A 26675-nucleotide genomic window follows, 5' to 3' on the forward strand; every position below is an offset into this window, starting at 1 on the left:
CCGTGCTGTACGGCGTCAGTAGGAGACGCTGAGCCCATTTTGAACAGCGACCAGGGACAAGCATGTTCTCTGTCCCCCCAGACTCATCTCATTTATTTACCCACAAATGTCTCATGTGATATGCAAATATTTTGATGGAGACATTTCTATGCTAATAAGCTGACACATTTTAGTGTAGGTGTGATTATAAAACAGGGGAAAAAGTAAAGTTAGCTTTTCTATTGGTTTCAGATCAAAGTAACTTCACAAGTCACATCGCCTCAGGTCTCAATCCCTGGCTGCAGGGCAAACATGAAATTGTTATTATTATGCTATTGAACTGCATGCTGACTCCACACTCTGCTAATTAGCTGGCTGGGTCTGGATACCTGATTATAGTCAGCCTGTAAAAGAGAAAAGCCCTGGTTTCTTCTCTGTAGTAAAAGTCTAACTCTGTCTAACACCATGCAGGGCTTTGAGCTAGACAGCTGGTAAACACATGTAAGGCCTGGACCACTCCATAGCCAGTAGTTGTCTGTAAGCCAGGTGAAGACCTGTGAGACGTTGGGTCTATGAGCTAGGTTTGGTTTGTGTGGGATGAGGATGTAGTGATTCTGTAGCTTGTGTGAGGTGTGTCTCTTGGAGAATGGAGAGGAGAGAGGGAGCTGGCTTTAGAGCAATAGAGGTGCTAGAAGGTAAACCTGAACTTTTGTTTGAAGGCATGCTGCTTCATAGAAGATAGAAGAAATGGTGCTTTGCACGAATGCACTAAAGTTTTACGCTCTGATGCATTTTGTTCTTATATAAAGCTTATCCACATACAGTCATTGTGAAAATAGCTCAGTATATGGGTTTTATCAGCCTCAAGATAAAGAGAGGGAGAGAGATGAGGCAGCCTTTGGGCCAGCACACCCATCCTGTCTCTGCCTTTCCTGTTCCAGAGCGATGCCCAAAGCTATGTTCACAGTGATTAGGGATGGCACTTTCCTCCATTTCGCCACAAGCTCATTACTGCACCTTTTTGTTTTCAGGCACAATTTCCCTCTAGCTGAGATATTTCACAGGGCCATCCCTAAATCTAGCAGAGCTGCACATCGGTGGTCTGCCCCACATCTGGAAATTATGCTGCCTGCCCCATATTATTTTAGGCTTAGAACATAGAAAACAGTGCTATACAACAAGTGAATAGGGAACTGCGGTTTCCAGGCAGACCACAGTTTTCCTACATGGGAACCTTGGACTATTTCTTCTAGACTAATTATGATTTTTTTTTTTTTTTTCGACGACCGAGAGGGTTTTGAATGTGTTCTAACCCATGTTTCAGTGTAGAGGAGACAACAGCTCTTTCACTTTGTGTTCTGGCATTTTGTAAATATTTTTTTTTTAATTGGAGGGGTGATTATGGCGGGACTCAGCCGACAGTAGGACAATTTTTTAAACCGTAATAAAGGAGAGTTATAAATTTTGTGTTGAAATAACAAGAGGGCTCCAGTCTTTTCTTCCCAGCCTGCCTGGCTTTGGAGTTTCCTTTTTCAGGGAAGGCTACAGCCATAGTCACGGTTCTGACCCTTCATTCAACCGCTCCAATGTCATCCTTATTTTATTTAGCATTGTTTCATGTTCCTTAAATATGTTATTTACATGTAACATCCAATTTTAAGGCATTTTTGGTGATATTAAAATGCTAGATCAAAAAATGTGTTTGGGCATCCCGAGTGGCGCAGCGGTCTAAGGTACTGTATCGCAGTACTAGAGGTGTCACTAAAGACCCGTGTTAAATCCCGGGCTGTATCACAACCAGCCGTGATTGGGAGTCCCATAGGAAGGCAAGGGTTTGACCGAGGAGGTTTTACTAAGCTCATCGCGCTCTAGCGTCTCCTTGTGGCGAGCCGGTTGCCTGCAGGCTGACTCCAGTCGTCAGTTGAACTGTGTTTCCTCAGACACATTGGTGCGGCTGGCTTCTGGGTTAAGGGGGCGGGTGTTAAGAAGCATGGTTTGATGGGTCATGTTTCGGAGGATTCAAATGTTAAAAAAAATAATAATGTTTGATCAAATCCATTCTGTTTGGGATCTATTTGAATCAGTGACCAGCTGGAACTCTTTCCTTCCCTTCAGTCTTAAACATATACTGTAAATAGAAAGTAAGGAGCCACTCACATAGCTGGCAAGGGAGACCGTCCTGGGCTGCTGTCACTGCCGTTGCTGTTTCCATGGTCCATCGCTCCAATCATCTCCTCTCGGATGGCATTCGCCAGCGAGTTGAGGGTAGGACTTCCAATGGAAGCAGTAGTGTATAGAGGTATATTGTTTTCTGCCATTGAAGCCTGAAAAGCATGCACAGTGTTAAAACAGTGAAACGGAAGAGAACTGTCAGCACATTTCAGCTTCTCTCCATCCCACCAACACTACATTCAAAAACAAGTAAGAGTGACCAGGAGTCGGAGGTGGAGACAGTGTTATGTTTATTATTTCCTGCCTTTCTTTCCCCTCACAGTGAAAGGGTACAAGGTAAATAGAGCTTGATACTGAGACAGTATTCATATTTACCTGGAAGGCTGCAGAGAGAGCCGGACCATAGCCCAAGCTGGTCTGGATGTTCTTCACTAAGGCTGGACTTCTGCAGACAACAACTTTAGTTTAGAAAATGCTCGTAGTTCATTTAATAAAATGCTGGTAATTGTATCACACAATGAAAACGCACTGACTCATTTAAATGAATTGTTTTCATTGTAAGGAAGACAAGACAAGTTGATAGAAGCAGTTTTTGTAAAAGCATGATGTAAAAAGGAAGAGCTAAACACAGCGGCATGATGGGAACACAGAGGCAGAGCATGCAGGTAGTGGGGGGAGGAGCTGGGGATCAAGAGGCGGGGTGGGCCAGGCAGACGTTCTTACTGTACTAGGAGCTCATCAAAGTTCTCATCAGCTGTGTATTTCTGAGGCCGGCCTCGCTGTATATGGCGGCCGCATTTAAACTCCTCATCATCAACAGTCCAAAAGGACCCAAACTCGTCCTCTACTCTCACAAAGCACTTATGCTGGGAAAGGTTGGTGCGGATGGTACCCTGGGTGGGAGACAAGCAGCAGGGCAGCCAGATGCATATGCAGTGACCACAACACAACAGCACAGAGGACAGACAGACAGATAGACACAGGGACAGACAGACAGATAGACACAGGGACAGACAGAGGGACAAGGGAGGAAAGGGTAAGGATCAAAATGAAAACAAGTACAAGCCAATGTGGGTGATGATGCGACACCAGGGGCAGAGTACTGAAAGCATGGGGGATGCTGCACACCAAAGCAAGCAGGGACTTTGGGGGGCATCGTGGCACACAGACAATGAGATGGAGCAGCCTCTTCCCATAGATCCACAACCAGCCAGACACGAGAGTCGGCCAGAGATAGCAGACCTACCCAGTGATCTTTTGTGGCCTTCTCTTTTGGAACTCTAGTTCATCCACTGTCCACACAGCCCCTTTAACGTTTTCTACTCGCACAAAACATTTGTGAAGACTAAGATTATGCCGGACTGCATTCTGCAGTTGGTTTAAAAAAAGAAGGGAGAGAAAAATTCTATCAACACATGAAAATGTCTAATCATTAACATTTCATTTCAGAGAAGAAACATTTAGACAGGCACATACGTGATAGAACCTTGTACATTTTTTCAAGTATCAGTGATCTATCGGCAGTAAAGTTTCAAACAAGAAAAAGATTGTGGAAATATTTTCCAGTTACTATGGCAATACAGTTTCATTTCATCAACATCCTTTAAAGATATCATTCACAGAGCCTTAAGTTATGATGAGCCATTTGAGAAGAGTCACCAAGACCTTGATAACAAAAACGGAGACTGAACAAAGACCTTGATCAAATAAACCAGTCTGTTAGGCTTGTTAGTTTCAGTTATGACTTTACCTACAATTTAACAATAAGGAAGAAGACACATTTCCAAAAGCTTTAGCTGTTGGCTTACATTATAAGCTTTTTCATGAGACCATTGAGTATGAAGGTTACCTTTTTTAAATGAACCAATCACTGACACATGAGATTAGAACTCTGTAAATGTATTGGCCCCTTGTCATCTGAGTACATTAGTGTGTTTGTGTGTGTGTATGCACGCCAATATGCAGGAGTGTGTCACAGTGTAGGATTTTTCTTTATAACTCAAAAGTGCCCCTATGGTCGGGCTGTCAGCGGCAGGGGAAACAGGCAGTTAGAGAGCTGAGAGAGGACAGTGAGCCGTGGAGAGGGGCTAGGGGGTCTCACTCACAGCTGCACTGTGGATACGCTACACTACAGGCCCTCCCTGCCGTATGAGGGTAGCCTTCAATGCTTCATCACTCTCTTTTATCTTACTCCTTCTCCTTTTTGTCTGCCCTCTCTTTTTTTCTGGGGTTTGTCTGCCTGTGTGTGTGTGGCCCAGTGGAAAATAAATAAGGTGTTCTCAGTTTAAATTCTGTGGGAGGGTCTCGGCCAGGAGTCCCTGGCAGCACATTGGTGTGTTAAACCGATGCCACCCACCACCAGAAACATCTCCAAATATTAGCTGGGGATTTTTTACAAGAATGAACGTTTTCCCTCATAATTTGTCTGCAAGGCAACGGACAGTGTTTGCGTTAGGAGTGGCTCCATTTAGATATAATAAATGTGGCAAGGTTATGAATTGGATACAGGCTCATTCATTGCATTTAAACTTGATATATTTCACTATCATTTACACTGAACAAAAATATAAAGACAACATGTACATTGTTGGTCCCATGTTTCATGAGCTGAAATAAAAGAATCCCTGAAACTTTCCATATGCTCAAAAAGCTTATTTCTCTCAATGTTTGTTTATATCCCTGTTAGTGAGCATTTCTTCTTTGCCAAGATAATCCATCTACCTGACAGGTGTGGCATATCAAGAAGCTGATTAAACAGCATTATTATTACACAAATGTACCTTGTGCTGGGGTCAATAAAAGGCCACTATAAAATGTGCAGTTTTGTCGCAAAACACAATGCCACAGACGTCTCAACTTTTAAGGGAGCATGCAATTGGCATGCTGACTGCAGCAGTGTGCACCAGAGCTGTTTCCAGTTAATTTCTCTCATATACTGCCCCCAACGTCATTTGAGAGAATTAGGCAGTACGTCCAACCGGCCTCACAACTGCAGACCACGCGCAACCACGCCAGCCCAGAACCTTCACACCCGGCTTCTTCACCTTTGGGATCGTCTGGGGGTATGGGGGGGGGGGGGGGCTGAGGAGTATTTCTGTCTGTAATAAATCCATTTTGTGGGGACAAACTCATTCTGATTGGCTGGGCCTGGCTCCCCAGTAGGTGGGCCTGCCTGCCAAGTGGGTGGGCCTATGCCCCCCCCATGACCTGTTGCAGCCCTGCCCAGTCATGTGAAATCCATAGATTAGGCCCTAATTGATTTATTTCAATTGACTGATTTCTTCAGATTAACTGTAACTCAGTAAAATCTTTGAAATTGTTGCATCTTGCATTTATATTTTTGTTCTGTGTACAAAAAACAAGATAGCTTATGCATTGTAAATGTCCACAAACAACATTATACAGACACAGGCCCTTTAGCTCTTAGATGGCTAACATTTGTTTATGTTTGCTTCAAGAAAAGAAAAACAGCATAACATTGCTTTGTTTTGTGAATATTGATTTCCTTATACGAACTTTAACTCAGTAAAATATTTTAAATAGTTGCACAATGCATTTATATTTTTGTTCAGTATAATTCCACAAGATCAACACAACAATCCCTGCCCTTTATATTAGTCTAAGGTGAAGACTGATTTTACCTTCCATGTTGCAGCATTGCGCCTGAAATATGCAAACATTCGTGTGAACCAGTTGTAAATTTCATTTAGTGTTAGCTGCTTTTCCGGGGATTCAAGGATACCCTGGAAAAGACCAAGAGACAGAAACAACATTTAACATTTTGTTCCCTCTGAAAAACAAACATTATTCACAAGTGGCATGCAGGTTGTCTGTGTGATTTTGTGCACGCTCTGTACCCTCTTGCTTTGTTTATGGAACACTGTCTGGTTCCCTTTCAAATTTTGCAATTTGAATATATTTCTTTTGGCAGTGTAAATGGAGGGAAGCGAAAACATTTCTCAGGCAGATTACAGGCCAGCAATTACGCCAGGCTCAGAATTACGCCAGGCTCAGAATTACGCCAGGCTCAGATGAATTCCTGAGATCACAGATTACTGCGAGCCGATAATTGACTGGCCATCTTAGAACAGGTTCAGGTTCATCCCTACTGTTGTGTGAAATGAATTTCATAATCACATTCACTGTAATGCTTAATCAAAAGTAATTGTTATATATGGCTGTCCCGAGCGCATTCTTCCACTCATTTGCAGATGGTTAATCTTCCGCTGCACGTCTAAATTGTATTTGAAATTTAACAAGGAGGCATAGAGAAAAAATAAGCAGTTTGTGTCTTGGCTGAATATTTATCTGCTGCGTGCCCTGTTAACGACGGAAGCCACTGAAGCAGATTAAAGGCCCTATTCCTTTAAGTGACAGATTAAATGCATTACAAGTTACCAGCCCAGAGCAGATCGGAGCCAGCCGAGCAGAGGATCCTTACCTGGCGTATTAACGAGGCATACGTGAAGGGAGGTCTGACTTCAGCATTCATGTAGAACTCTTTGTTCTGGACAATATCTGTACAAGGGTAGCAACCACAACATACAGACGGACATAGACAAAAGCCATAGTTAGTAGCTATTATAGACACAACATTTCCATTTGCAGTCTGATAGAATTGAAATTGTATGGGGGCTATATGGGTCCAGTACCTGGGGAGATTGGCATGTTGTACTTATCAGAGTAACGTCGGCGCATGGGGCCCACACTGTGGTGGATGCTGTTGGGGGTGATGACGGAGTGGGCCTGGGACAGGGGCGTCAGGGGGCCGTGGGGGTGGTGGGGGTCTGGGGCAGGCTCAGGGGGGGTGAGGCCTCATGGGGGGCTGTCTTGGACAGGGTGACGCTGGACACCAGGTTGAGCTGGGAGAGAGAGTAAACAAAACCCAACACAGACAGACAGACAGACAAGAGCTTGTTAATTATCCAGTGTCTCAAGACGCCTCATTGGCTAGGCCGATCACAGCTTTAATTATGGGCCACCCTGAGGATGATCCGTGAACGTTTGCTAAATGTCCTGTTCATTCTCTCTCCACCTCCTTCTCCATCCTTCACTTCTTTCACCTCCTCCTCATGGATCTCTCTCCTCTCCTCCTCCTTCGGCTCAGCTTCCTGCTCTCTGTTTGCCTCCCTTTGTTTGATCTGCTGGCAGATCACACCCACACACTTCAACCAACCCCCTCCCCTCTCTGGGGATGGGCGACTGGCAAGGGTGAGGGGAGATGGGCGGCACTAACAGCCCTGACAAATGACAGTGAGATTCTCACCTCCCGCTGAGCAACCACTAATAAGCCACGTAGAGGAAGCAGACAATCTGGGCTAATTACAAGCTGAAATTGTATTGTAAGGACTCTAATTAGGAGATGCTTATGGAGGTGATGTGATGATTAAATGCTGTATCTAAATGACCCCATCATCAGGGCTACGCTGGCTGGCGCAAAATGGCTCCGGAATATTTTGTATAAGGGGGAGAGAGAGGGTTTGCTGTTCTTTCGAGGGGTGGGGTGTGAAAAGGGAGTGAGGAGAGATATTAGTAATAATGTCTACAAGGTAAACTAATTAAGCCAAGTGCTCCAAAGGTATACCATGGCTTCCAGCAGATGTGTCTGCTTCCAAACACTGCCTCCACAGTGGAGCAGCAGTCAAGTGGAAAATTCTAGCCTGACCCTTTGCTCCAGTTATTAATTTGCAAGAATACTAATGACACATATACATATTCCCACAAAATTGTTATAATTGCTAATTTGCCCGAAGGAGGCCAGTTTCCAAATTAAACACCACTTCAGTCTGCGAGGAAAGAGGGGAGGAAAAAACAGAGAGAGAGAGTGGGCAGGAGGCGTCACCTCTTTGACAATCATTTGCGGACTTTGCTAACAAATTAATGAAAAGTCGAAGCTGTCAATTGCTTTGGAGGTATCAGATGTCAAATTTTTGCTGATAATGGTTGTGGGTGACTGGAGATGCAAGGAAGGCAGGGGGCTTGAAGGTGAAAGTGAACAGACAGTGTTTAACATCTCACCCCCATCACATGGAGCCTACATGGCCACCCAATTACCACAACCCTATTAGCAGTCATTACCATTGAGATGGCCCCATATGATAGACAAGTATATAATAAAGAAATCTGGGGCTAGCTGCATGGCTGGCACCACTGCTTAATTCATCATTGACTTAACCAGGTTACGGCTAGTGTGATTTTTTAAATTAAATGCATTTTTTGTATTTGTATTCATTTGCATTTCACTTGCTAAAACAAAGGAATTGTGTCAGTTTTTTCTGCATCAATAGAGATATGTATGCATTTAATGTTAATTTACAATTCTGAGGCCGAAATAGTTCTTCACAAATACATGAAGGATCTGAATTTGATCACCCTGTTATAGGATCATTTTCCTGCAATGCAGGGAATGTAAAAATTCTAGTGTATTTAAGAAAGCCTCAGAAGTATGTAATTTCCACTTTCAAATTTCAGACTTGATCAACCCCTGAAAAAATGTCCATTAACACATCACTGTATACTGTAGATTCACTACTGTAAATGCACTACTGTACAAGTGTGTTATTCTAAATCAAGACCCAAATAAATCACACTTGGGTTTATTGTTTTCTGACACAATAATATCAATAGGCTGGGCGTCTGACTTATTTTCCTGTTGACTAGCAGTCTTTGTTTCATGTTTCATCCATATTCCCCAGCCATAAAGAGTGAGTGGCCCTCAACAATAGGCCAGACAGCCTGGTAATAGCATGGCCTTTGTTTCCCTCACCATTTGGGCTCACTCCAGTGCAGAGACAAAATGAGACTTCACACAGAAATGAATTAAATGGTAATGGGTGATCTAATTATACTGGCTTTGATTCGCCAAGCTGCTAAAGAAAAAATAAACAAAAATTCCCTTCTTAATTTTAATTATGTACTGTGAAAAGGTCAGATTTCTGACAAGAATGCTTAGTGACACCAACTACAGACACACAATCCCACAACCACACAATGACAACTACTAACACATACACTACTAGCACACACAAAACACGCACACACACACAGTTTATGCGCTGCATTCTGTCTTGAATTTTTTTCCAATCAAGCTCAAAGGAATAAACACAATCCTATTCAGTTGACACTGTGTATGTACAGTATATGCTTGCTGGGTATTTAATCTAGGCTAACTGTTAATTAGACCATTTATGTAGGAGAGTGTACTGTATGACGTGTGCTGTAGATACACTACATGATCAAAAGTTTGTGGACACCTGCTAGTCGGACATCTCATTCCAAAATCATGGGCATTAATATGGAGTTGATCCCCCCTTTGCTGCTATAACAGCCTCCACTCTTCTGGAAAGGCTTTCCACTAGATGATGGAACATCTAGCCTCCATTCGGGGACTAGCCTCCATTCAGCCACAAGAGCCTTTAGTGAGGTCGGGCACTGATGTTTGGCGAATAGACCCGGCTTGCACAGAATTGTCTAGAATGTCAATGTATGCTGTAGCATTAAGATTTCCCTTCACTGGAACTAAGGGGTCTTTGCCCAATCCATGAAAAACAGCCCCAGGCCATTATTCCTCCTCCACCAAACTCTACAGTTGGCAATATGCATTTGGGCAAGTAGTGTTCTCCTGGCATCTGCCAAACCGAGATTTGTCCGTCGGACTGACAGATGGTGAAGCATGATTCATCACTCCAGAGAACGCGTTTCCACTGCTCCAGAGTCCAATGGCGGCGAGCTTTACACCACTCCAGCCGACGGTTGGCATTGCGCATGGTGATCTTAGGCTTGTGTGAGGCTGCTCGGCCATGGAAACCCATTTCATGAAGCTCCCGACAAACATATATTGTGCTGACGTTGCTTCCAGAGGCAGTTTGGAACTAGGCAGTGAGAATTGCAGCCAGGGACAGACAATTTTTATGCTTCAGCACTTGGTCCCGTTCTGTGAGCTTGTGTTGCCTACCATTCGTGGCTGAGCCGTTGTTGCTCCGAGACATTTCCACTTCACAATAACAGCACTTACAGCAGCTCAAACAGGGCAGGAATTTGACGAACTGACTTGTTGGAAAGGTGGCATCCTATGACGGTGCCACATTGAAAGTCACTGAGCTCTTCAGTATGGCCATTCTACTGCCAATGTTTGTCTATGGAGATTGCATGGCTGTGTGCTTGAGTTTATATACTTGTCAGCAACGGGTGTGGCTGAAATAGCCAACTCCACTAATTTGAAAGGGTCTCCACATAATTTTGTACATATAGTGTATGTGCTCCTAATTAATCAATGGAAACCGGTATTGTTTCTAAGATCCACGATTCACATTATTTTTGCTGATGATAACTTAATTTTATCACACAAGAATTTCGATTCACTAATCAATGAAGCCAACTCAGGCATGGCCAAGTTTTCTAAATGGTTCCAGATAAAAGAAAATCTTAAAATGTAAAAAAATGCAACTTTTGTAAAAAAAAAAAAAAAAAAATCCAGAATCTCAATTAGTGTGAATGAAATGGACTGCTGCAAAGTGGTGAAGTCCGTTGCTATCATCAGAAAGATTAGTGGTTTGGTTCATCGGGTTTGCTTCCTAACACTATACTACAGCCTAATTTACCCATATCTCATTTACTGCAATAATGTCTGGGCCAGTACATATGCTTCCTACCTACACAAGTTACTCATCATACAGAAGAAATGTGCACCTCCTCTAACTCCTTGGCTCCATCTGCCCCTCTGTTTAAGAGACTCAATATATTGTCTATCCACAACATTAATATATTTATGCACCTTCATCTACAAATACACATACCTCCCAGACAGCCTACCTAGGGTTGGGAGGTATCCAGATGACATGGTATTACCGGTATTGCACACAAGGGTTGCTATTTTTTTTTTCAAATGTAAAAAACAAAAAACAAACATAACTTACCAGAATGCTAACAAAATGCTAACAAGTACTAAGGAATTCTCATAGCGGAAGCTAGGTAAATGCTAACGAGCGCATGCATTTAAGACAAACAACCCAGCTCATAAAGTTATGCAAGTATCTCAAAACGCAGTTTTCAGCACACACACAAAACAAATATTATGAGGGGATTGTCTCTGCTGCTGTTACTAGGAAGCTTGATCTTGCAAGTTAGCAAAACCCGGCTGGAGAGAATTTATTAGGCACATCTTAGATAGTTCACTTAATAGTTATAAGATATATAGTTGGCAAACATTAGTAGTGGATTTCATACTAGTGTAACTTGATCACCTCATTTAAGTTGCGCTGCAAGAGTGACTCACCTCACAAAGCTCCCATTTTGCACTTTGTGCTTCTTTGTAAACAAACACCCGTGACTGGCTCAAACCGCAGTTTTGGGAAACTAGTCCCAGTAAGCTTTATAATAAAAAAATTATATCTAACAGCTTCCGGGTTGGAGCGAGCGGTCGCATCTGCACTCGGTCCGCAGGTAGTATTACATTTCATTATAGTACAACGGTTTGATTTGTATAATCTTAGCAATTTTTCTTCTTAGCTAGCTACATAGTCGTCTTTGTATCATAGATAATTGCGTAATTATCGTATTTCGTCGTCCTAACGCAGTCTACACCGCCCTGCAGCTAGCTAGCTAGCTAACGTCTACCGTTAGCTAGTCCACCGTCTACCGATTAGCAGCACAACTTACACTCAACTGAACGACTTGATTAGTGTAGTGTTAGCTAGCTACATAGTTGTCTTTGCTGTCTTCGTATCCAAGATAATTGTGTAGTTTAGAGTGTGTAGTTTTAGAGTGATTATCTTAATTTACCGAGGTTAGCTAGCCAGCTATTCGTCGTCCTTAACGTAACAGAACTTCCGCACTCAACAATCCGGTCGCATTTCGCTTCGCTCCACAGGTAGTATCACATTTTTCATTTCATTACAGTACAACGGCTTGATTTGTTTGATCGTAGCTAGCTACATAGCTAGCTACATAGCCGTCTTTGTATCAAAGATAATTGTGTAGTCTTGAGCGATTTCCTAGGTTAGCTAGCCAGCTATTGTCGTTCTTTTAACGCAACGTAACGTAAATCAACACTGCTAGCTAGCCAGCTAGCCCCGAATAGCAGCACAGTAGCACAGTAGAAACCATTACACTCAACGGAACGACTTGATTAGTGTAGTGTCAAAAACGCAGACACTGCCAGCTAGCCTACATAGTCAACAACGCAGCCTCTGCCAGCTAGCCTACTTCAGCAGTACTGTATCATTTTAATCATTTTAGTCAATAAGATTCTTGCTACGTAAGCTTAACTTTCTGAACACTCGAGACGTGTAGTCCACTTGTCATTCCAATCTCCTTTGCATTAGCGTAGCCTCTTGTGTAGCCTGTCAACTATGTGTCTGTCTATCCCTGTTCTCTCCTCTCTGCACAGACCATACAAACGCTCCACACCGCGTGGCCGCGGCCACCCTAATCTGGTGGTCCCAGCGCACGACCCACGTGGAGTTCCAGGTCTCCGGTAGCCTCTGGAACTGCCGATCTGCGGCCAACAAGGCAGAGTTCATCTCAGCCTATGCCTCCCTCCAGTCCCTCGACTTCTTGGCACTGACGGAAACATGGGTCACCACAGACAACACTGCTACTCCTACTGCTCTCTCTTCGTCTGCCCACGTGTTCTCGCACACCCCGAGAGCTTCTGGTCAGCGGGGTGGTGGCACCGGGATCCTCATCTCTCCCAAGTGGTCATTCTCTTTCTCCCCTTACCCATCTGTCTATCGCCTCCTTTGAATTCCATGCTGTCACAGTTACCAGCCCTTTCAAGCTTAACATCCTTATCATTTATCGCCCTCCAGGTTCCCTCGGAGAGTTCATCAATGAGCTTGATGCCTTGATAAGCTCCTTTCCTGAGGACGGCTCACCTCTCACAGTTCTGGGCGACTTTAACCTCCCCACGTCTACCTTTGACTCATTCCTCTCTGCCTCCTTCTTTCCACTCCTCTCCTCTTTTGACCTCACCCTCTCACCTTCCCCCCTACTCACAAGGCAGGAAATACGCTCGACCTCATCTTTACTAGATGCTGTTCTTCCACTAACCTCATTGCACCTCCCCTCCAAGTCTCCGACCACTACCTTGTATCCTTCTCCCTCTCGCTCTCATCCAACACTTCCCACACTGCCCCTACTCGGATGGTATCGCGCCGTCCCAACCTTCGCTCTCTCTCCCCCGCTACTCTCTCCTCTTCCATCCTATCATCTCTTCCCTCTGCTCAAACCTTCTCCAACCTATCTCCTGATTCTGCCTCCTCAACCCTCCTCTCCTCCCTTTCTGCATCCTTTGACTCTCTATGTCCCCTATCCTCCAGGCCGGCTCGGTCCTCCCTCCCGCTCCGTGGCTCAACGACTCATTGCGAGCTCACAGAACAGGGCTCCGGGCAGCCGAGCGGAAATGGAGGAAAACTCGCCTCCCTGCGGACCTGACATCCTTTCACTCCCTCCTCTCTACATTTTCCTCTTCTCTCTCTGCTGCTAAAGCCACTTTCTACCACTCTAAATTCCAAGCATCTGCCTCTAACCCTAGGAAGCTCTTTGCAACCTTCTCCTCCCTCCTGAATCCTCCTCCCCCCCCCCATCCTCCCTCTCTGCAGATGACTTCGTCAACCATTTTGAAAAGAAGGTCGACGACATCCGATCCTCGTTTGCTAAGTCAAACGACACCGCTGGTTCTGCTCACACTGCCCTACCCTGTGCTCTGACCTCTTTCTCCCCCCTCTCTCCAGATGAAATCTCGCGTTTTGTGACGGCCGGCCGCCCAACAACCTGCCCGCTTGACCCTATCCCCTCCTCTCTTCTCCAGACCATTTCCGGAGACCTTCTCCCTTACCTCACCTCGCTCATCAACTCATCCCTGACCGCTGGCTACGTCCCTTCCGTCTTCAAGAGAGCGAGAGTTGCACCCCTTCTGAAAAAACCTACACTTGATCCCTCCGATGTCAACAACTACAGACCAGTATCCCTTCTTTCTTTTCTCTCCAAAACTCTTGAACGTGCCGTCCTTGGCCAGCTCTCCCGCTATCTCTCTCAGAATGACCTTCTTGATCCAAATCAGTCAGGTTTCAAGACTAGTCATTCAACTGAGACTGCTCTTCTCTGTATCACGGAGGCGCTCCGCACTGCTAAAGCTAACTCTCTCTCCTCTGCTCTCATCCTTCTAGACCTATCGGCTGCCTTCGATACTGTGAACCATCAGATCCTCCTCTCCACCCTCTCCGAGTTGGGCATCTCCGGCGCGGCCCACGCTTGGATTGAGTCCTACCTGACAGGTCGCTCCTACCAGGTGGCGTGGCGAGAATCCGTCTCCACACCACGTGCTCTCACCACTGGTGTCCCCCAGGGCTCTGTTCTAGGCCCTCTCCTATTCTCGCTATACACCAAGTCACTTGGCTCTGTCATAACCTCACATGGTCTCTCCTATCATTGCTATGCAGACGACACACAATGAATCTTCTCCTTTCCCCCTTCTGATGACCAGGTGGCGAATCGCATCTCTGCATGTCTGGCAGACATATCAGTGTGGATGACGGATCACCACCTCAAGCTGAACCTCGGCAAGACGGAGCTGCTCTTCCTCCCGGGGAAGGACTGCCCGTTCCATGATCTCGCCATCACGGTTGACAACTCCATTGTGTCCTCCTCCCAGAGCGCTAAGAACCTTGGCGTGATCCTGGACAACACCCTGTCGTTCTCAACTAACATCAAGGCGGTGGCCCGTTCCTGTAGGTTCATGCTCTACAACACCCGCAGAGTACGACCCTGCCTCACACAGGAAGCGGCGCAGGTCCTAATCCAGGCACTCGTCATCTCCCGTCTGGATTACTGCAACTCGCTGTTGGCTGGGCTCCCTGCCTGTGCCATTAAACCCCTACAACTCATCCAGAACGCCGCAGCCCGTCTGGTGTTCAACCTTCCCAAGTTCTCTCACGTCACCCCGCTCCTCCGCTCTCTCCACTGGCTTCCAGTTGAAGCTCGCATCCGCTACAAGACCATGGTGCTTGCCTACGGAGCTGTGAGGGGAACGGCACCTCAGTACCTCCAGGCTCTGATCAGGCCCTACACCCAAACAAGGGCACTGCGTTCATCCACCTCTGGCCTGCTCGCCTCCCTACCACTGAGGAAGTACAGTTCCCGCTCAGCCCAGTCAAAACTGTTCGCTGCTCTGGCCCCCCAATGGTGGAACAAACTCCCTCACGACGCCAGGACAGCGGAGTCAATCAGCACCTTCCGGAGACACCTGAAACCCCACCTCTTTAAGGAATACCTAGGATAGGATAAAGTAATCCCTCTCACCCCCCCTTAAAAGATTTAGATGCACTACTGTTCCACTGGATGTCATAAGGTGAATGCACCAATTTGTAAGTCGCTCTGGATAAGAGCGTCTGCTAAATGACTTAAATGTAAATGTTAAATGTTATATAATGAATAACTAGTCTCTCAAAGCACTTCATGATGACAGAAGTGAGTGCTACGGGGCGGTAGTCGTTTAGCTCAGTTACCTTAGCTTTCTTGGGAACAGGAACAATGGTGATTGAGTTGGAGGCGTGCGTGGCCACGCAGTCGTGGGTGAACAGGGAGTACAGGAGAGGGCTCAGAACGCACCCTTGCGGACGACACAACAGTGGTAGGCTTGATTAGGCTTGAAGCATGTGGGAACAGCAGACTGGTATAGGGATTGATTGAATATGTCCGTAAACACACCGATCTTTGTCCCCATGTGCAGATGCAAACCGTAGTCTGGCTTTTTATGGTGGTTTTGGAGCAGTGGCTTCTTCCTTGCTGAGCGGCCTTTCAAGATATGTCGATATAGGACTCGTTTTACTGTGGATATAGATACTTTTGCACCTGTTTCCTCCAGCATCTTCACAAGGTCATTTGCTGTTGTTCTGGTATTGATTTGCACTTTTTGCACCATAGTGAGTTCATCTCTAGGAAACAGAACGTGTCTCTTTCCTGAGCAGTATGACGGCTGCGTGGTCCCACGGTGTTTATACTTGCATACTATTGTTTGTACATCTGGACGTGGTACCTTCAGGCGTTTGGAAATTGCTCCCAAGGATGAACCAGACTTGTGGAGGTCTACAATTTTTTTCAGAGGTCTTGGCTGATTTCTTTTGATTTTCCCATGATGTCAAGCAAAGAGGCTCTGAGTTTGAAGCTAGGCCTTGAAATACATCCACAGGTACACCTCTAATTGACTCAAATTATATCAATTAGCCTATCAGAAACTTCTAAAGCCATGACATCATTTTCGGGAAGTTTCCAAGCTGTTTGAAGGCACAGTCAACTTAGTGTATGTAAAATTCTGACCCACTGAAATTGTGACACAGTGAATTATAAGTGAAATAATCTGTCTGTAAACAAAAGTTGGAAAAATTACTTGTACTATGCACAAAGTAGATGTCCTAACCGACTTGCCAAAACTATAGATTGTTAACAAGACATTTGTGGAGTGGTTGAAAAACAAGTTTTAATGACTCCAACCTAAGTGTATGTAAACTTCTGACTTCAACTGTATATTGTTTTTATATTTATATTATATTTGTTTTGATCTGTTTTTTACCTGTACTGTTTTGTCTGTCACTTGTTGACTTTGGTGCGAATAAATAAAACCTTATGCTTTACTTTAATTGTAATAGGGTGAAGACATTAGGCGTTCATTTCTGTTGTAAGCTTTTTCTCCCATCAACACCCACTCCCTGAACAGTCTAAAGCCTAGTCTAACTCAGTCTATATTCTAAAGCCTGGTGTAACCCAGTCTATAGTGTAAAGCCTGGTCTAACTCAGTCTATAGTATGAAGCCTGATCTAACTCAGAGGGCATCTCCAGTTATAGTCTAACTGAGAGCTCCAGCTGAGACTCAGGCCTTGACCTGTGGGATTGCCCCAATGATGCAGCCACCGAGCCACGCCATGGCTAGACACATTTATCATAGCATATCATTGTAGCTACCAGCATGCACTGCACTGCCACTGGAGAAAAAAGGGTGTAAAAAAAAAGCAGTGTCCCCCCTGAGCTTTAACACAGAGCCCTGATACAGGGGAAAGGAGAAGTAGAGAAGTCAAGATGCTATCTGCTGCCCTAGCCACTTTTCATATACAAATGTCCCTGTGTCAAGCCCTCGTCCTCGAAGCCTAATCTACACAATCCGTGTGTGTCACAGAGGCAAAGCTGCAACAGACAACCTATTGTAACTCTACATCTCCAGGAGCTTTATGTTGCCTGCCTGCCTGCCTGCCTACCTGCCCGCCAGCCTGCCCGCCCGCCTGCCCGCCAGCCTGCCCGCCCGCCTGCCTACGTAGAGCGCCGTACAGAGACAGACTGGAAATAAATGATTGGGGATTTGGAAGGAACTCGTCAGAGGAGAGGACCTATGTGTGTGTGTATGTGTGTGTGCCGCTGTGTTCAGCCCCACAGTGTATTGGCCCTCATGCTTGAGGCACTATGAATGAACTGTCACAATGACTGAACTATGGTAATGGGGTTCTTTCTAAAACAGGACAAAATAGCAGCTATATGTAAGCTGTATGTTAAGTGGTACAGCCTATAAGATAAGGATTGAACAGTAAGTCACATAATGGTATGATGACATATAGAGTAGGGATGGTGTTATGGTCCGATGAATGTGGCAAAATAAGACATTGAACAGCCATCAGAATTGCTCTTAACTTGAGAGACATTGTCTTTCTGAAGCTTATTTGGTGGAATCAACAAAATACTATGTTCACAACAAGATGTTGAGGGGGTTTTTCAATTAAAAGAAATGTCTATATGTAAAAAAAAAAAGATATATAAATACATATACAGTACCAGTCAAAAGTTTGGACACATCTACTCATTCAAGGGTTTTTCTTTATTTGTACTATTTTCTACATTGTAAAATAACTGTGAAGACATAAAAACTATGAAATAATACACATGAAATCATGTAGTAACCAAAAAAGTGTTAAACAAATCCAAGTATATTTTATATTTGAGATTCTTCAAACTAGCCACCCTTTGCCTTGATGACAGCTTTGCACATTCTTGGCATTCTCTCAATGTTTTTTCCAACAGTCTTGAAGGAGTTCCCACATATGCTGAGCACATGTTGGCTGCTTTTCCTTCACTCTGCGGTCCAACTCCTCCCAAACCATCTCAATTGGGTTGAGGTGCAACTGAGGCCTGGACTTCCTGACGGGCCGCCCCCAGGTGGTGAGGGTGGAAACAACATCTCCACCCCGCTGATCCTCAACACTGGGGCCCCACAGGGTGCGTTCTGAGCCCTCTCCTGTACTCCATGTTCACCCACGACTGCGTGGCCACGCATGCCTCCAACTCAATCATCAAGTTTGCGGACGACACAACAGTGGTAGGCTTGATTACCAACAACGACGAGACGGCCTACAGGGAGGAGGTGAGGGCCCTCGGAGTGTGGTGTCAGGAAAATAACCTCACACTCAACGTCAACAAAACTAAGGAGATGATTGTGGACTTCAGGAAACAGCAGAGGGAACACCCCCCTATCCACATCGATGGAACAGTAGTGGAGAGGGTAGTAAGTTTTAAGTTCCTCTGCATACACATCACAGACAAACTGAATTGGTCCACTCACACAGACAGCATCGTGAAGAGGGCGCAGCAGCGCCTCTTCAACCTCAGGAGGCTGAAGAAATTTGGCTTGTCACCAAAAGCACTCACAAACTTCTACAGATGCACAATCGAGAGCATCCTGGCGGGCTGTATCACCGCCTGGTACGGAAACTGCTCCGCCCACAACCGTAAGGCTCTCCAGAGGGTAGTGAGGTCTGCACAACGCATCACCGGGGGCAAACTACCTGCCCTCTTGGACACCTACTATACTACATGTCACAGGAAGGCCAAAAAGATCATCAAGGACAACAACCACCCGAGCCACTGCCTGTTCATGCCGCTATCATCCAGAAGGCGAGGTCAGTACAGGTGCATCAAAGCTGTGATTGAGACTGAAAAACAGCTTCTATCTCAAGGCCATCAGACTGTTAAACAGCCATCACTAACATTGAGTGGCTGCTGCCAACATACTGACTCAAATCTCTAGCCACTTTAATAATTCAAAATTGGAATGAGTGATAAATGTATCACTAGTCACTTTAAACAATGCCACTTTATATAATGTTTACATACCCTACATTACTCATCTCATATGTATATACTGTACTCTATACCATCTACTGCATCTTGCCTATGCCGCACGGCCATCGTTCATCTATACATTTATATGTACATATTCTTATTCATTCCTTTACACTAAGGTAGCTGTTGTGAAATTGTTAGATTACATGTTAGACATTACTGCACGGTCGGAACTAGAAGCACAAGCATTTCACTACACTCGCATTAACATCTGCTAACCATGTGTATATGACCAATAAAATTTGATTTGATTACTTCCAAAGTTGTGGCAAAATGGCTTAAGGACAACAAAGTCAAGGTATTGGAATGGCCATCACAAAGACCTGACCTCGATCCCATAGAAAATGTGTGGGCAGAACTGAAAACGCGTGCGCGAGCAAGGAGGTATGGGCCAAAAATCATCCAACTTATTGTGGGAAGCTTGTGGAAGGCTACCCGAAACGTTTGACCCAAGTTAAACATTTTAAAGGCAATGCTACCAAATACTTATTGAGTGTATGTAAACTTCTGACCCACTGGGAATGTAATGAAATAAATAAAAGCTGAAATAAATAATTCTCTCTACTATTATTCTGACATTTCACATTCTTAAAATAAAGTGGTGATCCTAACTGACCTAAGAAGGGAATTTTTACTAGAATTAAATGTCAGGAATTGTGAAAAGCTGAGTTTAAATATATTTGGCTAAGGTGTATGTAAACTTCTGACTTCAACTCTGTTATTTCATAGTTTTGATGTCTTCACTACTATTCTACAATGTAGAAAATAGTAAAAATAAAGACAACCCCTTGAATGAGTAGGTGTGTCCAAACTTTCGACTGGTACTGTATATATGCCATTTAGCAGAAACTTTTATCCAAAGCGACTTACAGTCAAGCATGCACATATATTACATATGGGTGGTGCCAGGAATTGAAGCCACTACTCTGCTGTTACAAGTACCATGCTCTACCAACTGAGCTACAATGGACTATGATACAGAGGTTTATGTTGCTGCTCATACCAACATCAGTTCAGACACTATGGAATACCATGTGCTCCGAGTTAATAATCAGAACAAAATGTTATCTGGGATGTCAACATATGTGATCAAAACAATATCAACGTCTCCTCTCAAATGAGCAACTGCTTTTGTTTAACTTCTTTGGGACTGGGGGGCAGTATTGAGTAGCTAATATATGCATATTATTAGTATATTTGGGTAGAAAACACTCTGAAGTTTCTAAAACTGTTTGAATGATGTCTGTGAGTATAACAAAACTCATATGGCAGGCAAAAACCTGAGGAAAATCCACCAGAAAGTGGGAAATCTGAGGTTTGTAGTTTTTCAAGTTATTGCCTATCGAATATACAGTGTCTATGGGGTCATATTGCACTTCCTAAGGCTTCCACTAGACATTTGGACATAAATGATGGACTTTATCAAACAAATCAAACATTTATTGTGGGAGTGCATTCTGATAAAGATCACCAAAGGTAAGTGAATATTTATAATGCTATTTCTGACTTCTGTTGACTCCACAACATGGCCGATATCTGTATGGCTTGTTTTGTTGTCTGACCGCTGTACTCAGATTATTGCATGGTGTGCTTTTTCTGTAAAGCTTTTTTTAAATCTGACACATGGGTTGCATTAAGGAGAAGTTTATCTAAAGTTCCATGCATAACAGATGTATTTTCATCACCATTTATGATGAGTATTTCTGTAAATTGATGTGGCTCTCTGCAAAATCACTGGATGTTTTGGAAGCAAAACGTTACTGAATGTAACGCGCCAATGTAAACTGAGATTTTTGGATATAAATATGAACTTTATCGAACAAAACATACATGTATTGTGTTACATGAAGTTCTATGAGTGTCATCTGATGAAGATCATCAAAGGTTAGTGATTCATTTTATCTCTATTTCTGCTTTTTGTTACTCCTCTCTATGGCTGGAAAAATGGCTGTGTTTTTCTGTGACTAGGTACTGACCTAACATAATAATTTTATGTGCTTTCGTCGTAAAGCCTTTTTGAAATCGGACACTGTGGCTGGATTTACAACAAGTTTATTTTTAAAATGGTGTAAAATACTTGTATGTTTGAGGAATTTTAATTATGAGATTTCTGTCGTTTTGAATTTGGTGCCCTGCAATTTCACTGGCTGTTGGCGAGGTGGGACGCTACCGTTCCACATATCCCAGAGACGTTAACAGATAAATGACGAGATGAGGATATAAATGAATAAATATTTGTGAGACAATTAGACAAATGAGAGAAGAATAATGAAGGAAAACAGGCACATGACAGAGCTGCTACTCACTGGCTGTGGGGTGGGTTTGGGCTCCGTGGATTTGACGTGGAGATGCGTCATCATGGCTTGCAGACGCTCTTTGTCTTTCGCTAGCTGTAACGAGAAGGAAAAAAATTAAATCGTTTACGAACAAAAATCGAATTCTCTGTAGTACAATCCAACACATGATGTTCTTTCTCCCTGTTTGTCAAATATCCAGTAGGAAGTAGTTTTATAATATGCTAGGCTGATGTGACGATAAACCTTTGTGCATTTTGATACTTTAGTCATCATGCACGAGTCTACCGTGCCATGTCTCTTCTTCAAGGTCAAACTACAAATGTTTTGTCTTAATTTGATCACTCTGTTGTCGTAGAGAATTTTCCATTATGAAAAATGTATCAACGCCTACAAAAATGTTGATTAATTAGAATCCATATAATAGTTCACATTTCCTGTTGCTGCTGGATTATATACCTGCAGTGAGAAACTGTTCAAATTACCATAGAATATCTGTATACCTTGTGTCCCATTGCAAATAACAAACTCTGGATCTGCCTGCATGTCCTAAACTGTTGTCTCTGTTTTACAGTAGCTGCCAGGTCAGATTATAGAGATATGCTGTGTTAGGAGGAGGACGTGTCTGATAAATTCTCACTCTATGATTCGCTCTCAATGACACACAACCAGAGCGGAAATAATGAGTATGACGGTAGTGTGGTGCAATGCTGAAGGAACTGAACTTGTAACCTCATCGTTCAAGGTTACAATTCTGTTAATCATGAAACTTTGTACCTTAAGGCTACTGAATACAGCACATATGCTAGACATAAACATGCCATTGATTCGAAAGCCTGCTTAGCAACAAAAAAAAAGACAAAAATAAGTTAGTTAATGGCATGGTTTGTTATGTCTACCTTGCAGTTGTAATAAAACATATGCAAACCTTCCACAGAGACATCTGACTCCAGCCTAGAAGGGACGGTTTTATAGTGACCAGTTAGTTCAAACCCACCTCTCCACAGACCTTTACCAACACACACTAATGGGCCAACAGTGTCCCATCCATTTTCCATAAGTGCATACTTAATGTACATTATACTTAATGTACATACTGATTGCATATTTCCAGGGTCCGTCTTAGGGAAGAAGTGTCTATCAGGCCACTCATACTGATGACTACATTAATATCTCTGATCGCCGTTATTTGTGCGAAATTTTGCATCTTCCTATTCCAATAAACCCAGTCGACAGCCCATCGTTGGCTGCTGCCTGAGCATTTCAATAAGTGTTTTATTGTTGGTGCCAAACAGTTAAAAGTAATAAATATCTATAAAACCCAGTAAAATTCTAAATGTAATTATCCTCTCTACTTAGCCCCGGGGCCCTTCATATATCTTTGCCTGGCTGTCATGCATACATAACACATTTTTAATGACTGGTTACTCACAAATGTACAAAATCATTTCATTCTTCCACCCCCCTCCATGTGTGACCCATGGTTCATTTCTGCGAGACAAGGAGGGGGCAGTAGACAGAGGAAGTGTCAGGAAAGGAGCCACAAATATTTTGGGCGAAAACAAAACTGGAAACAATACCTGCAGTTCCAGCTGCTGTACAACCTGCATTTGTACCCGACACTGGGCTGTGCTCCTGTCGTCCAGGGCGTGCTCATTGTTGAGATGCCTGAGAGAAAAGAGAAAACAAAGATTCTTAGCTCAGTGTGTCTTCACATGGTTTAACTGAAGCCTTTTATACAATTTGACACAAATCCTATCATGCTTTATGTGATTACGTGATCTAGTAATTCCTCTGTACGGGTACTGTGGAAATAACGTAGGAATGTCTGGTGTACACACGCACATATAATAATGGGTAAAGACTGTGCAGATCTAGAAGTATAAAACTACCCAAATATTACCAGGATTTGTAGAACAATATATGCATAACCTGAAAAGGAATAATCCTTTAAGCAAAGAAGAATGGAATCCATATTTCATGAGGTGGCCATATCTGCTCAAACTTAACTTCATAGATAAGAAAAATGACTTAAGAATTTCAGGTTGGTTTCATTTAGTAAATTATGCAGTGCTTCAGTGTGCACCCTTTCTCTTTAAAGATGGCACCATCCTTCTCTGGTCGGCACATTCTCCTTATTTTGGTGTATTTTTTGGTTAATTATGTCATCAAGATTTAGAGATCTCAAATGAAGCCAGAAGGAATGGCAAAGGACAACAAGAAGAAGATAGATGGAATCTGTCAAAAACTTGCATTATGAATATAATTATGCATGATTATTTTATTCTGCAAAGATGTTCTCTTTTTCTGCACGTTTATAACTAATCTAAATAAGTAGCTTGCCCAGCAGCAGACAGGGTTTTTTCCGTGATTTATATAAAATGGTAGAGATAAGGTTCACAAGTGAAGGAAATATGATTGGAGGATTTTTATCAGCCTCTGCATGAATTACTGTTTGAAAATGCTTATGCAGGGGCATTTCATTAATCATTTAATCATAATCCGAGCAGGATGTTTGAACTGATTTCACAAATACCCTTTCATTTCACTACTTCATTATGCTCGCTAATGGATCCAATATATTATATATATCATAAATTATATCACATCTTCGGTGACCATATAGGTCACTGTCACTAGGCATGCCTCTTACGCACTCACAGTAGCGCCGGTGGAGGAAGGAATGGTGTGCGACGTGCCTGTCTTCTCAAATGCACTTTTTCTGTCATTTACTGCAAATCAAATGTAGCCAGACCTGACCGGCTGCAGAAGCAGTGACAGGCCGGACTGATATGATGGCTCAATAAATCTAAAGGCCTCCCTGGCAGTTTTGTTGTGGGCTGATTGCTTAACATACAGACAACACGTTTGTGCATTAAAAAACACACAGACACACACAAAACAGAGACATGTGAAGGAGGGGAAAATGGATGGCATTCTGCTTGGATGTGAAGGTTTCGCTTCTAGTGGGCTATTTTCAACCTTGGGGAATTAAAATCTTTATGGAAAAATATACTGCTTTTCAGATGGCCGTGTTTTATATATATGAATTACTGTAATTACTGAATTACTGTATATATATATATATACACTCAGTATTTCAATTGTATTATTTTGACAAAAAGACAGAAATTAGAAAAGGCATATCTAAGGAAAGTGTAGACGATAACTGTTGAAATCATAGCTGCTGAAATCAATTCTGTCCACTCTCAGCTTTACATTTATCTTAATTAAATAAAAGGCCATTTAATTAAGTAGGTTGGGAATTGAAACTGGTAAACATTTCAGAACGTCTAACTAAAATTTGAAAGAAAAAAAGGAGTAAGTAAAGACATTTCAACTTCAATTTAAACGGCATAGACCACATCTTCAATAAAGGGTGCCCTACGTGATGAGCTTTAGAATGTCTCTGTTCACAGAAACCATGCACCTTGCTTCTTTTCATCCTTTGTTACATTACTTTTTTTTAAAATTCTAATGACATGGAGAGCCACAGTGCATAATTAATAGGAAATGAAATATTCAAATGGCTCCTAATGCAGCCATGCGAAGAGCATCTGGATACAGGGAGTTGGCTGGGGATACAGGGAGCTGGCTGGGGATACAGGGAGCTGGCTGGGGATACAGGGAGCTGGCTGGGGATACAGGGAGCTAGCTGGGGATGCAGGGAGCTAGTTGGGGATGCTAGTTGGGGGGAGCTAGCTGGGGATACAGGGAGCTGGGGATACAGGGAGCTAGCTGGGGATACAGGGAGCTAGTTGGGGATACAGGGAGCTAGCTGGGGATATAGGGAGCTAGTTGGGGATATAAGGAGCTAGCTGGGGATACAGGGAGCTAGCTGGGGATACAGGGAGCTAGTTGGGGATACAGGGAGCTAGCTGGGGATACAGGGAGCTAGCTGGGGATACAAGGAGCTGGCTGGGGATACAGGGAGCTGGCTGGGGATACAGGGAGCTAGCTGGGGATGCAGGAGCTAGCTGGGGATACAGGGAGCTAGTTGGGGATATAAGGAGCTAGCTGGGGATACAGGGAGCTAGTTGGGGATATAAGGAGCTAGCTGGGGATACAGGGAGCTAGCTGGGGATATAGGGAGCTAGCTGGGGATATAGGGAGCTAGCTGGGGATATAAGGAGCTAGCTGGGGATATAAGGAGCTAGTTGGGGATACAGGGAGCTAGCTGGGGGTATAGGGAGCTAGCTGGGGATATAAGGAGCTAGTTGGGGATACAGGGAGCTAGCTGGGGATATAGGGAGCTAGCTGGGGATATAAGGAGCTAGTTGGGGATACAGGGAGCTAGCTGGGGATATAGGGAGCTAGCTGGGGATATAAGGAGCTAGTTGGGGATACAGGGAGCTAGCTGGGGATACAGGGAGCTAGCTGGGGATAAAGGGAGCTAGTTGGGGACACAGGGAGCTAGCTGGGGATACAGGGAGCTAGCTGGGGATACAGGGAGCTTTAGGCAGCTTTCCTTTTTTATTGGTTTTAATTAGATATACTGGACCCGCTACTTTGGACCAGCCCGATGCCACATGTCCATATAGTTGACCATTGTGTAAATTAGAATGTCTATTTTCATAGTTTTTTTATAAAAACTATTGGCACATCAGTTAAAACCAAATTTTTCAAATATGAAATATTCAATAATATTTTTCTATGATTTTTAAGAAACTATTTTTAGGACACGTGTTGAGAAATATGAAAAATAACATTTTTTACAAAAGAAGTAATATCCACCAAATAGCCTATTATTTCTTACGCAATTGTCAGAGAGTGTTGTGGTATGAGTCAGTTAGTTTTATGATTGCCAGAGAGAAGCAGAGGGTGCAGCACTAGAGGGCAGTGCAGTGTTTCACTAGCTGTGACCTTTGAATGGTCACTGAAGAGGAGTTCTTGACCCTCACCAATATCTGCTGTGACTCGACCCCACCCCACACAGCACTGGATTGAAAACAGGAATAGGATTTGACCCTTTTTATTTATCAATATAGTGCATGTAGGTATGTTGTCTTTAAAATGCATAATAAATACACACACTTCAGTCCCGTGTTAGTTGTTACTGCTGGCATGCCG

The 26675-nt window shown here is 43.6% G+C and overlaps 1 protein-coding gene across 1 annotated transcript in view; it reads right to left on the minus strand.

Moving 5' to 3' along the window:
- Positions 1-26675, minus strand: part of LOC115143402 (forkhead box protein P1-B-like) — a 162049-nt gene that overhangs the window by 5600 nt on the left and 129774 nt on the right. Inside the window, 9 exon segments of the mRNA XM_029683798.2 lie at positions 2137-2303; positions 2527-2596; positions 3398-3519; positions 5793-5894; positions 6593-6669; positions 6804-6914; positions 6917-7013; positions 21618-21701; positions 23186-23273. Of these exon segments, the coding sequence (XP_029539658.2) occupies positions 2137-2303; positions 2527-2596; positions 3398-3519; positions 5793-5894; positions 6593-6669; positions 6804-6914; positions 6917-7013; positions 21618-21701; positions 23186-23273 (918 nt within the window).

Source organism: Oncorhynchus nerka, linkage group LG15 (assembly GCF_034236695.1).
Source record: "Oncorhynchus nerka isolate Pitt River linkage group LG15, Oner_Uvic_2.0, whole genome shotgun sequence".
In the NCBI taxonomy this organism is placed as follows: Eukaryota; Metazoa; Chordata; class Actinopteri; order Salmoniformes; family Salmonidae; genus Oncorhynchus; species Oncorhynchus nerka.